General features: G+C 37.1%; 1 protein-coding gene across 1 annotated transcript in view; it reads left to right on the forward strand.

The window, feature by feature from the left end:
* The window catches only part of LOC306881696 (adhesion G protein-coupled receptor L3-like), a gene marked incomplete at its 5' end in the record, with an annotated part of 194,108 nt that overhangs the window by 24,489 nt on the left and 153,413 nt on the right, over positions 1-16,206 (forward strand). Inside the window, one exon of the mRNA XM_079435914.1 lies at positions 10,002-10,215. Coding sequence (XP_079292040.1) covers positions 10,002-10,215 — 214 coding nt within the window. The remainder of the gene's footprint in view (positions 1-10,001; positions 10,216-16,206) is intronic.

Consider the following 16,206-nt stretch of genomic DNA (forward strand, 5'->3'; position numbering starts at 1 on the left):
TATATATATATATATATATATATATATATATATATATATATATATATATATATATATATATATATATGTATATATATAATGTGTGTATACGTATATATAATATAAATGCTAGTAATTCAACTTGTAAATTTTTCATTGAATATTTCTATGTCTTCAGTTATATTTGTGAATCAGACCACACTGATCTCACTGTATGTGCATTATTTATTGTCATTCTCCTTCATATCAATCATGTGTGTGTGTGTCTGAAGACTGAATGTAACGAGAGCTCTTACTGCTAAATGTCTAAGCTTTAGTGGCTTTTGCGGTTAGCCGATATGCTTCAGTGTGGCATAATTAGTGTCTAAGGCTTAATTTGACTCACTTATGGCGCTTCCGTTGCAAGTCTGCATGTGGAGAATGAAGCTTTCTTTCTCACTTTCTTTCTTTTTGTCCAGCACCTCGTGGAAAAGGGAAAAAACAACTTTTCCTGTTGCTTGTTTGACCTCAATTAAACCCTGTTTTGTCAAGAGCCGTTAAAATCACAACAGCCTCAGAGCATTGCATGACTGTGTGTGTGAGCTCACAGCATTCCTGCAGTAATATGGTGGCAAAAGGATTTACAAAGGGCAGAGGGAGAGAGAGAGAGAGGATGTTAGGGCAACTGCACAGGAAGAAAGAAAGGGAAATTGGTCAACAGTGCTGGGCTGATATGAGCCCTGAGCGTTCAGTGTTGCTGTGATGCTCTGAGACGCACATATGAGATTATTACTGCGTGTGCCAAACATCGCTATTGGGTGAAGCTCATGAAACCCAGAAAATTGATCATGTTTCTCTCCAAAACCACAAATACACACTCTGTCTAAAGGTTTGGGGTTGATAAGATTTTATGTTTTTGAAAGAAGTGCCTTCTGTTCACCAGGGCTGCATTTATTTACAAAAAATACTGTAAAAACAATACGATCGTTAAATATTATTACTATTTAATATAGCTGTTTTCTGTGTGAATGTTGCAAAATATAATTTATTGGTGTGATGCGCAGCTGTATTTTCAGCATCATTACTCCAGTCTTCAGTGTCACATGATCTTCAGAAATCATTCTAATATACTGATTTACTGCTCAAGAAATATTTCTGATTATTATCAATGTTAAAAACAGTTGTGCTGCCCAACATTTTTGTCGAAACCGTGATACATTTTATTTTTCATCATTCTTTGATGAATAGAAAGTTCAAAAGAAAAGCATTTATTTAAAATAGAAATCTTGGGTAACGCTAATCTCACTTTTGATCAATTTATGCATCCTTGCTGTATAAAAATGATTTTTTTTGTTTATTTTCTACTGCCTAATTTATGTTTAATGTTGCACTTTTTTTTGTTATGCTTTATGGGTTTCATTAAGAAAACATTATTCAAGTGTGACAGTAAATCATAGTTATTGTTTATAATGTTACAGAACGTTTTCATTTATTTCAAATAAATGATGTTCTTTTGAACTTTCTACAATGTAAAAAAAAAAAAAAAAGTGTTGTCAAATTTGTAAGCAATGATTATTGGAGTATGTTTTACCAAAACATCAATAATAAGATAAAATAAAATAGAATATAAAATAACATTTAAATTCAGTGTGATAATTATTTGTGAATTTTACTAGCAATTTTTAAGTGAAAATTAATTCTACACAATTTTTTTTTTTTTTTTCAGAATTTTTTTTGGTTCACAACGGTTTAATTTAATAGTCATACAGTGAACAAACATTTTAAATACAGTAATGAGAGTCATCATTAAAACTAATAGGAATAATACCAAAAAATAAAACGATTACAAATTTTGCACCAATGAGATTTTAGAATGGGTGTGGCCAAGCTGTTGTCCCGCCCAAGAATACCCTAGCAACTACCCAGTACTCCCTGGCAACACCCTGACAGCCATCAAACACACAGAGTTTTGCACAGACGAGCAGCTCTCAAATCATCTTCAGAGAATCTAGTTCTGCTTGATGGATTTACAGGCTGATGTTCACTCACACATGCACTCGGCTCATTTATGTGGAATCATTTTTAAGAGTTAGGAATCTATGTTTAACACATAAATCCTCCTCCGGTGAAGCGATCATTTCAGCAGGTTACACAGCATTTCATCAGACACAAACCGCTCCTTTTACTAAGCACATCATCAAGTACAGCATCTGAAACTCACGCCAGCATAAACACGCTCGACATGCTCATTTAGATTTAACGTAATCACATTCGTAATACAGAGTACATTTCTAAATGAACTTAGATTTAATGAAATTCATGATCATTACAGTCAAGAGCTGTGTTGTCTATGTAAGGCCAAGCACACACAAGACTGAAGTGGTGTCTGATTGAAAAGCTTGGTTAAACATTTGGAATATTTAAGATGTTTATTAAATGTCTTTAAAATAATAATCTTCTGCTCACCAAGGCTGCATTTATTTGATCAGAAATATAGTAACAACAGTAAAATTGTGAAATATTATTTCATTTTATAATAACTGCTTTCTATAAAAATGTAATTTATTCCTGATCCTTCAGAAATCATTCTAGAGATGCTCAAGAGATTTTATAAAATTAATAAAATATAAATTATAAAATATAAACGCATGAATGCATGAACTAATTAATGACAACTGGACCTTCAGTGGTCCAATTTACTTTTCTTTTTTTTTAATGTACTGGATATAGTCATTTTTAAGGTTGATTTCACACACATTTCTGATGTAATAAAAGTTCTTGAGCCTGTTGCATTTACAGAACAAAACTCCACACAGTAAAAGAGAAACAGTGATGCACATGAACTCAGGTGGAGACGTTCATCATGCAGACTGAAGCTAATTGAGTAAAACCGCTTCACTGGTCAGACCATCTGACGCCATCGCTCAGATCTCACAGGACTGTGTGTTTGCCACCTGCAAACAAGCAAACACAAACCTCAGATGTTCTGTGTACACACACACACACACACACACACACACACACACAGACAGACACAGACAGACAGACACAGACACACACACACACACACACACACAGACACACAGACAGACAGACAGTGCCCAAGTTATGCTATTCATTTGCTCTTTCTGTCAATGCTTATTTACTGCTTCAGTAAAATAATCAATTGAAAGAAAGAGAAAGAAAGAAAAGCAAGCAACAGTAATTAGTGTCTGGCTGCTCTGCTTAATATAAACAAGGACAATCCAGAAGAACAATCCAGAAAAACCAGAAGAGCTTTTTAAAACTTTTTAAAAGCCTGAAAAAGTATGTAATGTAATGTAATAAAACTTTCATGGACAATACAGCTCAGAAAGTTGAATAATCTTCTGAGCCACATTTGGGAACGTTTGTACACAAACAAGTATAGTTAAATATAATTTTTTAAATAAACAGCAGCAATCATGAACATTAGAATAGAATAGAATAGAATAGAATAGACATAGTCACCACTGATAAACTACTACTAAATATATTGTAGAAACTTTATTTTTTTGTAAAGATGCATTGCAATGATTTATATTCTATTGTATTGTATTGTATTCTATAATCGAATCGAATCGAATAGAATAGAATAGAATAGAAATCTTTCTGTGGGATATGTGGTTGCGCCAGTAGATGGTGACAAATGAAGTTCTTGAACCTTGAGTCATTAAACCATTTATTTAACCGATTCATTCCGAAACACTGATTCATTCAGGAATATGTGGCTGTCTTCATAAATGAGTCATTGAATCATTGCCTCAAACGATTTGTACAGAAACACTGAATCATTCAGCAGCATAACACCGTTCTGTGGCTTTATCTGGAGATATTCTCTTTGATGGACCAAATAAATTGCAATACTCTGTCAAAAATGTAAGTTACTCAATATTACCATTATGTTGGTAATACAATATCGGACTGTTGCATGAAAGCAATATCACACGATTGTGGTATGTGTGATTGCTTCTCAGAAGTGAATCTTCTAATGCTAACATGATATTTTTGAAGTTAAAGTTTCTTGCTTATTTTTGTACATGTTCAGCCTATTCATCATATTCTGTTACAAATTCTTGCGTGTGAGATATTGCTTTATAACATTATCTGTCTTTTTTAATGTAAGAGAGGTTGTGCTATTTGTGAATTGAATGTGTGAAACTTCCGCCGTCATTCGCTTCCAGCGATTATAGCTGTACGAAAACAGTCCATATGCTGCTTTATATTTCAAGCTGCTATCATAACACAAAACCTCTCATAACAATGAGAGTGTACAAAGCAGAAGGGTGTGTGTGTGAAGGATTTATGTTGAGATGTCAGGTTAAGCTCTTTGTGTATTCTTTTCTAAAGTTAAAAAGGTAAGAGCTTCATTGTCTTTGTCTGTCAGTCATGAATCATGAGACAATGCAGAGAGACTCTTCAGACAGTGTTATCAGACTGCTGAAGACCATCTGTCAACACACACACACACACACACACACACACACACACACTAGCTCAGCATGGTTAATCCGTCACCCTGATGTTTCTGACCTGTGTGTTTAGGCAGATTTTCTCTCTTTTGTGAGATTATGCTGGCCAGGCCCCATGGAATGTGTGTGTGTGTGTGTGTGTGTGTGTTTGAGCCCCCTGGCTTGTCTTTTGATGTTAATGATGACTTTTAAATGTCATAGCTGGCCAGGTGTCAGGGTGAGGAAGAGAAGAGAAAAGCTTTGGTTTATAATGACCCTACAGATATAAAGCACACACATACACATATTTACATGACACATAAAAAAAAAACAATGAATATACAGAATATATATGCAGCCTTCATGAGCAAAATACATTTATTTCTTTAATGTGTATAATTTATAATGTGTAATTTGTTTTGTGTGTGTATGCAGTGTTCGTGTAAATATATATATATAACCATTATACACTACCATTGAAATATGTTATTATAAGATCTATTTTATTATAATCTTAGATTATATTATAGATTTAGATAAAATTAGTTTTAAAATTAATTTATTGTATATAATGAATAAATATAAAGACATATATAAAGTTGCAAAAGATTTTCACAAAAATATTGGGCAGCACAACTGTTTTCAACAAGGATAATAATAATAAAAAAGAACAAGGCAGCAACAAATAATTTAAAGTATACTACAAATATATAGTAAGTCAAATAAATAATTCAAACAAAAAAGCAACAAATTAAAGACACTCATTAAATACTGTAAAATACATGTTTAGATTTTTGGCGGAAAACAAAGTGTAGCTGTGGTAATTGCTTGTGTGTTCTTGTCATGAGTCCGGGTCCTGCAGTTCTTCCTGTTGCCACCGGAGGTCGCCATCTCCCGTCCTCCCGGACTCCATCTCCCTAAACTCCACACAGCTGTCACAAACTCCACACACCTGCCGCATCATTCAACTATTACACTCATTACACCCTCAGCTGTTCCCCATTGCCACAGATATATATTCTCCTCGCTCTCACCACTCTGCCTGGTTGCATTAAATGTATTTTGTTTCTAGTGTCTGCTCTGGTCAAGATACATGCACTGCGTTGCCGTTCGTATCCCATTCCTTTTCTGCTTTGTGTTTTGCCTTGTTGGCCTTTTCGTCTCTGATTAAAAGAGAGCCTTACCTGCATTTGGACCCAGACTCCGTCTTTTCCACGGTACCCTCGCAGCGTCCCGTGACAGAATGCAACCAGCAAACATGGATCCAGCAGGGAGGTTGCTCAACATCTGACAGGAAGACCGGAGCATGGAGGAGTATGCCAGGGACTTCATTGGAGTGGCTCGGCGGGTGGCTATGGAGAAGAGCTGCCTCATGGTCTTTTTTTACAGAGGCCTGGCCGAGCCCTTCAAATCTCTGATGCCATACTGGGACCCTGAGGAGTCGCTGGAGGACTACATCGACCTGGCTCTGCAGGTGAGCGGCTCGGCCTTCAGGGTGGAGTTAGCTGCGGAGCCCATTTGCAGTTCTCCCCATGCGGCGATCCGGGGGGCGTCAGAGGCCTCGTCGGCCCCGCCCAGTGCCTCGCGCCTGCTTCTGGAGCGTCCTGGGCTGATGCGCAGCGTGCGGGAACCCCCGCTGATGTCGGTGTGGGTGGCGCGGTTTGCTTGCGGTCCTCCCGAGGCAGCGGAGCTCGCTTCAGGCCTTCCAGAGGCAGAGGAGCTCGCTTCAGGCCTTCCCGAAGCCCGCTGATGCTCCCACTGAGGCCGCGGAGCTCGCCTCAGGTCTTCCCGAGGCAGCGGAGCTCACTTTAGGCTTTCCCGAAGTGGCGGTGCCTGCTCAAAAATCTCCCGAGACGGGGATGCCCGCTCACGATCCTCCCGAGACAGCGGTGTCCGTTCACAAAGCTCCCGAGACGGGGATGCCTGCTCACGATCCTCCCGAGGCGGTGGATCCCGCTCACGATCCTCCCGAGGCGGCGGATACCGCTCACAGATCTCCCGAAGCGGCAGGGTCCGCTCACAGTTCCCCTGAGGCAGTGGTATCCGCTCACAAAGCTCCCGAGACGGGGATGCCCGCTCACGATCCTCCCGAGACGGCGGTGCCCGCTCACGATCCTCCCTGGATGAATCCACCATATCCGCCCTGGCCTCCTGCTCGGCCGGCACCATCCTAGCACCCGTGTCTACCTCTGTCTCCAGGCCTTCTTCCACTACACGGGCCTGGCCCACCATCCCTCCCCCTGTTCCAACTCCCTCCGGACTTTTGGGGTTTTTGGTGGAACGTCTGGAAGCCGTTCCTTAAAGGAGGGGTCCTGTCATGAGTCCGGGTCCTGCAGTTCTTCCTGTCGCCACCGGAGGTCGCCATCTCCCGTCCTCCCGGACTCCATCTCCCTAAACTCCACACAGCTGTCACAAACCACACACACCTGCCGCATCATTCAACTATTACACTCATTACACCCTCAGCTGTTCCCCATTGCCACAGATATATATTCTCCTCGCTCTCACCACTCTGCCTGGTTGTATTAAATGTATTTTGTTTCTAGTGTCTGCTTTTTTCTGGGATGCATGCACTGCGTTTCCGTTCATATCCCATTCCTTTTCTGCTTTGTGTTTTGCCTTGTTGGCCTTTTTGTTTTTGATTAAAAGAGAGCCTTACCTGCATTTGGACCCAGACTCCGTCTTTTCCACGGCACCCTCACAGCGTCCCTTGACAGTTCTGGGTGGTTTAACCTCAAATCTCTAGACCTTCAGTGTAAGTCTGTGATTTCTCTTGTCTGCTTTATCATCAGATCAAACCCTGTCTCTGTCTGTCTGTTAGCGGTGTGTGTGTGTGTTATGAAGTGACAGTAAACAGGATAGTGTGTGTGTGTGTGAGCTCCGCTGCATCCCGTCTCGTGGTTAATGATCTGTTCTCGGCAGGCAAGTGTGAGAACAGTCTCACTGTAAAGGCAGAGATTCTCACTGTAAAGGCAGAGATTCGCACTAAAGGTGGCGTACCAATTAAAATCAAAGCCAGTGGCGCGGTGGTGGGTGTGTTAGGACTTTTACTGTGGAGATCAGGTTTTCACGACTGGTTTTTAACTGGTTTTTGCATCATGGTTTAGACCCAGAGTTATTTCCACAGTTCTTTGTGTTATCACATAATTATTACTGACATCTTAGCTTGGCATATTACATGCTCTAAATGTCCAGTAAAGCCAAATGTTGATATTTTTGGTTAAGTTTTATTAATGTAATTACAAATCACACATCATCATCTTTTTTTTTTGCTTACCATATATTTTTAACCTAGCATTAAAAGACCAGTCAGAAGTCTAAAAATTAGTCATACAGTTAAATCATAATTATGGAGATCTATTTAACAGATATTTAATTCCCTGTGGTTTTGATTAATTAATTTATTTATTACTTTTTAATCTGTGTATATAATTTATATTTCTTTTTTATTCTTTAAATAATTTCAAATACAGTTGTGTAATAAGATCAAATATTCAATCCTCTTACCCTAAACTGACTACTCACAGAAATCTTACTTAAAATACAGTAAAGAAATTTGTGACGGTAACGATGATTGTCATGATAAAAAAACCAAAACATTCAAATTATGTATTTCCAAATGCAGAAGTGTGATATATATATATATACAAAACAAGCATTTTAGATGGAAACTGAGAGGCATATCTCTATTTGAACATAATTTTACTGTATGATTTACACAGATTTTTTTGACAAATTCTAAATACTTATTCAAAAAGACTATATTTCCAACATCTGACTGCATTTCTTATCCAATCACAGATGCAAATATTGACATCAAATGAGCATGAAGCAAACTTTTTCTGAAACGAGTTTCTATACCTAGGATTCACATAATGAATTGAATTGCTCACACATATAACCGAATGCTCTCTTACACACATTCATGCATTTCTCCAGCCTATTCTGATTCTTGCTGGTGAATTGTTAATACACAGACATACACACACTTTTATTTGACAGCATATGGGAATATCAGACATGCCTGTGGGATCCATCAAATGCCCTGAGACTTTAAATCAGAATGTTGCTGTCTGTACCAGGAGACTCTCAGCTCTTCCATCATCACAGCAAACCTTCAAATCCACACAGAAATACTTCAGTGACCACAGAATCAAGGTTTTACTGTCCCCTGAGCTAAACCCGTGGGCTTGAGCTGAACACAAGCTGAGCTTTAGTCCATCATCCGGGACTAAACACTCGGATCTGGACAGATTTACAGCAGAGAAATGATCTTAGATCCTGTTATATGTGTTCTGCTGCTTCAACCAGAACTATATGAAAAGACTTCACTGAAGAATTCACTGAACTGTTGTGCCATGCAGGGTTTCCACACAAGAATATCATCTTATTCACTAATTATCTGCAATCCAGTTTAACGTGCATTGGAATGTTTATATTCCTTTCTCGTTTATTTAAAGTTAAATAAGGTTTATTATAGAATGTGCCTTATTCTCATTAATAAATGCTGTTTGGCTGGTGCGAACATTGTAATTTATAAATAAAATATTGTAAAACCCAAATTGATCTACCACTAAAGTTTACAATCGTTTTTGTTTTTTTAGTTCTTGTAATTTTTGTTGTTGTTTTTAAATGTCTATATAGTTTTTATTAATATTTATTTCAGTTATAGTTATATTAGTACAAAAGACAAACTAAATTGAAATGTGAAATGTTGCCTTGTCAACTAGCTGAAATAAAATAAGTTTAAGTGTGTTTGTATTTTATTTCAGTTAACATTTATTTTTGATTTTGGGTGTTAAAGAATTGTAGAATTGTGATAAAATAACATCTACAAATACAAATAAATATATACACTCTGTTTTGGAGGGATGATCATTTTTTAAATCATACCCTATTTATTGCATCAAAATTGGTTACAATTTTACTATAGTTAGCTGTTTATTATTCATGCAACAATACATGTTACAGTTTTTATTAATAACCATTGCTATATAGATGATAAGTTGTGCAGTGTTGCCAGATACTGCTATCGAAACAAACAAAAACCGAAAAATAAATAAAAATTATTTCAAATCTTTTGCAAATAAGATAATATAACGATATCGCTGACCCAAAACTGCAACCTATTTTATCGACTTTCTAAAGTGTCAAATTGTGCAAAAGACATGTCCGAAAATGCCTATAATAGCTGGATCTGGCAACACGCCCGCTGTGCCCGCATCCTCACTCACAACTCTCTCGAGAAGACTCGTTCACTCTGGCAGCGTCTCACAGCGATCATTTTCATACCACGGACGCTAAACATTCTTGCAAACTGTCTAAACTGAATTATACATGTCATGCAGACATTCATTTGAAGAGTTTAACAGCTAATTAGTTATTCAGAGGAAAATTTATTTTTTGTCATTTGTCATTTTTTGATGCCAAATGCATTTTTTTTGAATGTTATCTTAAATTCCCAGTGTAACTGGTCACTTGCAGGATAGATTTTTCTCTTAACTTTTGCTCAGGTCTGAGGTTAAATAGCATGGAGTTTTTATTTTACTGATTGTCTCCTCTGTCATTTTGCAGCATTCAGTCGTGCTCCGGTGCCCATGGCAGTTGTTCGGCGGGAGCTGTCCTGTGAAAGTTATCCGATCGAGCTGCGCTGTCCCGGGACAGACGTCATCATGATCGAGAGTGCAAATTACGGCCGAACCGATGACAAAATCTGTGATGCCGACCCTGCTCAGATGGAGAACACACGCTGTTATTTACCTGATGCGTACAAGATCATGAGCCAGAGGTGAGACACACAAACGCAATTAAACCAGAAACTTACTTTATACACTACCAGTCAAGAGTTTGTAATAGTTTAGATGTTTATGTTGTTCTTATGCTTACCTGTATTTATTTGATCAAAAATGCAGAACAAAAACAACATATTGAAAAATATCTCAATTCTACCATCTAAAATATTGGTGTAACAGTTTATTTTTTATATGGTAGTGTATATCCACAAAAAAATCACAAATTTCACAAATAATCACAAATATTTCTAATAGCAAATCAGCATATTAGAATGATTTCTGAAGGATCATGTGACACTGGACACAGACTGGAGTAATGATGCTGAAGCAATAAATGACATTTTACAATATATTCGTATAGAAGACATCTGTTTTAAATTGTAATAATATTTTCAATAGTTTAAAATTTTCACAATCACAAATTTTCCAATTTTTATGGTGTTTTTGATCAAATAAATGCGGCCCCTGGTGATCAGAAGAGATTTTGTAAAATTATTTAAAAAAAAATCTTAATTTTTCCAGGCTTTTGACCTGTAGTGTATATGCAAATAAACACAATTCTGAGTTGTATGCTGCGTAGAGTTTTGAAAGTGCATGTTTTGTGTAGGTTTACTGTATGTTTTTGAATTTTTGTGACCTTTTGCACCTTATGCATGAAATCAAGCTTGCATTGCCGGAAGCGCGTTTATTACTTCCTTAGAGTGAGTGTCAAATCTTTTGGGCCTAGTGTGTGTGAATTAAGGCTTTCTGTTTCTGTGTGCTACTTATTTAGCTTGCACTTTCTTACCCAGCAACATATCACAGTACAATTACGACAGGGAACATCCCCCCGGAGCAGTCTGGGTTTAAGCACCCCACTCAAGAGCACAGTGATGTAGGTAATAAGATATAGGATACCTTAGCAATCCTTAGGTCCATGAATCAAGCCTTCAGGGGTTTGAACCAGCAACCTTTGGATTAGCTGCCGCTGCACCGCATGCTGTGTGTGTGATACACTGATGCAGATTTGGCTTATTAAAGCCTGCTGTGCTGCTCTCTCTTTTGGCTTCCGTTTTCCCGGCCTCCCTATCATTTTCCTCAGCATTTCATGCAGCCTGACACTCATCACACCTCGGCAGAGTGGAAGAGTCAGACAGACCGGGATCGGAGCATAGTGTGTTTGTAATTGTTCCTGTGTGTATTCTCCATTCTGTTGCTGAAATAAATTAAAGCAGCTGCTCAGCAACACAGCATGATAACAAACAGTTACGTGTCCATCTAGTGCAGAACAATGACAATATTCTCTACAGCAGACCCCAAACCTCACACACATAATCATGTTAAGTGTGGGGAATTTGAATGGAGAAGATTTCAGTAGAGGGTCTGATAGAGTTAGAATGGATGTTGTAGAGTTTGATTAGGGTGTCATAGGGTGTTGGTAATGTTGTAGGGGTTCATTAGATAATAATACAGTATGTTAAAGTTTCAGTAGAATGTGTCAAGCAGAGTTTTAGCAATGTGTGTCACACAGTTTTAGTAGAATATGTCTCATAGAGTTCAGTAGAATGTGTCACAAAGTCTCAGTAGATGGTCATGTCGAATTTTAGTAGTATGTATCACATACTTTCAGTAGCGTGTCACTTAATTTCTGCAGAATGTCACAGAGTTTCAGTAGCATCCCAGCAGGCATCAGATGTCTATGTAATGCCAGGTTGATGTTGGACATGACGTCGGACAGATGTTGCATTTTGGTTAAAAATTGGGATGATGTCAATATTTGATGTCAATTTGACGTTGACTTAACGTTGGATTTTGGGTACACAACCTAAAAAAAACAAAATCTCAACATCAGCTGACGTCGATATTGGACAATTTAACGTTGGGTAATTTAACATTGACATTAGATGTTGAATTTACATTGAAATTGAGTCACCCAACGTCACAACCAAAATTTAACCAAATATCAACGATGTGAAGTGAAGTGAAGTGACATACGGCCAAGTATGGTGACCCATACTCGGAATTCATGCTCTGCATTTAACCCATCCATAGTGCACACACACACAGCAGTGAACACACACACACCGTGAACACACACCCGGAGCAGTTGATATGAACCAAATATCTTATGTTGTGTGCCTGCTGGGACATCACAGCTCAATTAGAATGTCACATAGAGTTTCAGTAGAATATATCATGTAGAGTTTCAGTAGAATATATCATGTAGAGTTTCAGTAGAATATATCATGTAGAGTTTCAGTAGAATGTGTTATGTACAGTTTTAGAGCATGTTGTAGAATTTCAGTATAGTATGTGATTTAGGTGAATGTATCACAGAGATTTCACCACAGGGGTGGTGATGGCGCAGTGGATAAGACACATGCCTTTGGTGTGAGAGACCCGGGTTCGAATCCACTGTGAGACACCAATGTGTCCCTGAGCAAGACACTTAACCCCTAGTTGCTCCAGAGGCGTGCGACCTCTGACATATATAGCAATTGTAAGTCGCTTTGGATAAAAGCGTCAGCTAAATGTAAATGTAAATTTCTTATGTCTTATGTAAAGTATAGTGATAAATTCAACAAATCTTGTGAATATCAAGGGTAACAAATCGCAAAGCTTATTGCTCATTAAAATCAAGGAATTGAAATTGTCAACCCAGCCTTTAGTGAAGCACGTGTTGAGTTGTTGAGGGGAGTCCTATTGCGTGAGCGGCTCTTCTGTGTCTCCAGCCTCATTAACATGTGCAGAGATGAGAGGCAAAGCTCTCCTCCAGAGACAAAACAAACTCAAACACTTCCATCCCACTTACCCTTTAAGCCTATTAGGCAGAAGACAAGAGGAAAATCCAAACAGAGAAAGAGAGAGAGCACATACGATATCTATCATACTTTCATTTCACATACAAGAACACCTTAAAAATGAAGAGTTAATCTACTTAAAATCTACTTAAAATATATTATAATGGGTGAAGGGTATTAGTTAAAAATTTAAATAGACAATATATTTTATAATTTTTATATTTATAATTGTGTCATGCAATGCAATATATATATATATATATATATATATATATATATATATTTTTTTTTTTTTATATATTTTGTGCTATTGACTTTATACATTTTCATTAAATATTTCTACATTTTGTCATGCGATATATTTGATTATTTTCTATATTTTCTGCTATTGCTTTTTTGGTCATACAATATTTCTAAATTGTGTCATTAATTTTCCGCTATGCTTGCACAGTTCTAAATTGTGTTATACTGGTACTGAACTGAATTGAATTGTTGTAAAATGCAGCAGCTGGCGACACGTATTTCTCAGACCAGACAATACTCACTCACATGTCAGGTCTGGTGTCCTCTATAGTGCTGCTTTTGTCTCTCTGTTTGTCTGTATATTTTAAAACACTTAAAATCTGATTTTCCAGGGTTTACGTAACAAACCGCATTCTGAGGGCAGCGTTACTGTCCAGTGAATTAGCAAATAAGATTCTGCTTCTGCCCACATCTGTGTCATATTATTTTCTCTTTGTCTGTGGTTGTGTGCTCTGTGTCTGGCAGAGGTTCTCGAGATCTGATCGCACACGGCTCTTGCTCGAGTAATCTGATAGCTCAATTCGGAAGCGCTACTCTTCGTTGTGAGGAATTCTGCCCTCGTGGAAATAGATCTGCTTTTTCCGGGCCGCAAGCCACCTGTCTGCTCGCTGGTGCGGCTTCATCTCACGAGCACACACAGATAATATCCAGAGGCAATAGACATTTAAAAATTAAATAAATAAAAAAAAGCTTTTAGATGAAAATATATTTATTTTACAAATATTTATTTATTATGCTAAAGATGTTTTTTTTTTTTTTTTAATGATCTGTGAGCACAGATGCAGTTTAAGAAGCTGAAATATATCAGGTGCAGCGTTACATAAAACACAGTTTGCCGAGAAAATCTGAAAGGCTGATAGTTTTATATGCAGGTGTTCGAGATATCATTGAGTGATTCTTCACAGTTTAGAAGGTGTGTGTGTGTGTGTGTGTGTGTGTGTGTGCTGCAGTGAATTGCATCAGACATGATTTAAGTTGCTGAGGGAGGAACGGTTTGCTATGAATATGATCTCTGTCTTCACTTGTGAAATGAAGGGTTATAGAAAACAGATTTCAATCAAAGAATACTGGAAATATTATAAAAAATAAATTGTTCTGTTATCTTTTGGTAAGGTATTCCTTAAAATCTCAAAACTGGTCAGTAGTTTTCAATTGTTGAGTTGTGAGCCGGAAATTGATTGCTGGTCATCATTTTAGCATAGTTTTTAATAATATTTTTTATTTTACATTTTCTGTTTTAATTTTATTGTTATTTTGTCCTAGTAGCTAAAGTAATATTGTTCTTTTTTTTTTGGCATGTTTTGAATAAGCTAAGTCTATATGGTTTGTATTCATTTTATTTTAATTTTAGTTATATTTTTACATCAGGTTAAACTGAATGAAAATGAAAAGTGCTGCTGTTTTTATATTATTATATTTTATTTTAGGTCAAGTTTATTTAAATTTGACCTACATTCTATTGCAAGTAATACATTGTTATACTACCCATATAATTGTGCACAGTTTGGCTAACAAAACAGGCTTTTAACTAAAAAAGAAAAAGCAGTGGTGTGCATCAAACTTTTTGGTATGGTGAAACACTACAGTGCTGTTTCTCCTTCAGTTTCATCAGCGATACAGACATAGATGTGTTCGAATGTATAAGGAAACACAGACCTTAAACAAGCATTAGATCAGCTCTGTCTCACAGATGTGCTCCAGGTGTCAGGTACTTGCCTTTGAACACACTTCATTCACCTGATCTCAACAAACACATCGATCTGTCACCGTCTTTGAGGATCCAGATGTGCAGATATCCTGACATGTATTTAAAACCCTCATGAATATAACCACAGGTTTCTTTCCTGTAACATTTTACTGCTGGTCTGGCAAAGAAGCATTTTGTTTGCATCACATTTATGAACCACGATTTGCTGCCCCTTGAGGAAAAGAAATGCACTCATAAAAATAAAAAAAAACTGTAGGGCCACTTAATGTAATTACAAATATATTTAAATACATACAAGTTTCAATAGAATCACATTAAAGTATATTTTAGATTATCATAAATGTTTGTTAGTACATTTGGCAGTACTTTAACCATATTTCAAAGACAATATAAGTAATTTTAATGAAGTTTCATCTAAAATGTAATGAAGTCCAACTTAAGTGTCTCAAAAATACTCTAAAGTTCAACTAATTACATTTAATTATAATGGATTTTCAAGTGTCCAAAAAAACATTGCAATCAGTATATTCTTTTAAAACAAACGTTTAAAACGTTCTTATTCAGAGCAGTTATTTGGACAAAAAGTTGTAAAGGCCCTCAAAGATGAGATGATGGCATAACTAATTTGTGTTTCCAGAAAAGAAAAACTACATAAATCTGTTGAGCAGCTAATGGTTAAATTGGTCAATTTGTAGGTGTGCCTTACCAGATTGGCAACTTTAACTGATGTGAACGACAGTCACAAAACTCGTTTTTATTTCATGGGATCAGAGTGAGACAGAGAATGATTTCTCTGCATCACTGAATGTTTATATGCTTTGAAAGGAAAGCAGCTGAGAGGGAAACACACCGATTTAGATTAGAAATACATCTCCCTTCATCTTCCAAATCCCTTGCTGTGTTCACCTGTGCCAATATGGACACGACTTCTGTAAACATTCACACATACCTGTGAGGCCAAAGCGTGACTTTTATATGCTTGTACAATCTCAGACAGGAATTTCAAACACAACTCCTAAAACTTGAGGGTTTGTGTGCTGTGAAGAAGAACAATTCAATGATTGTCCTCAAATACAAACAAACAGCATCAAATGCAACGTTCAAAAACACAGTCACAGGAGTCTTGCGTATTTGGATATTTTTAAATAGAACTTTAAAGAAATGATCTGAAATTACACTAAAATGTTTTTGATAAA

This window comes from Barbus barbus, assembly GCF_936440315.1.
Source record: "Barbus barbus genome assembly, chromosome: 2".
Lineage (NCBI taxonomy): Eukaryota > Metazoa > Chordata > Actinopteri > Cypriniformes > Cyprinidae > Barbus > Barbus barbus.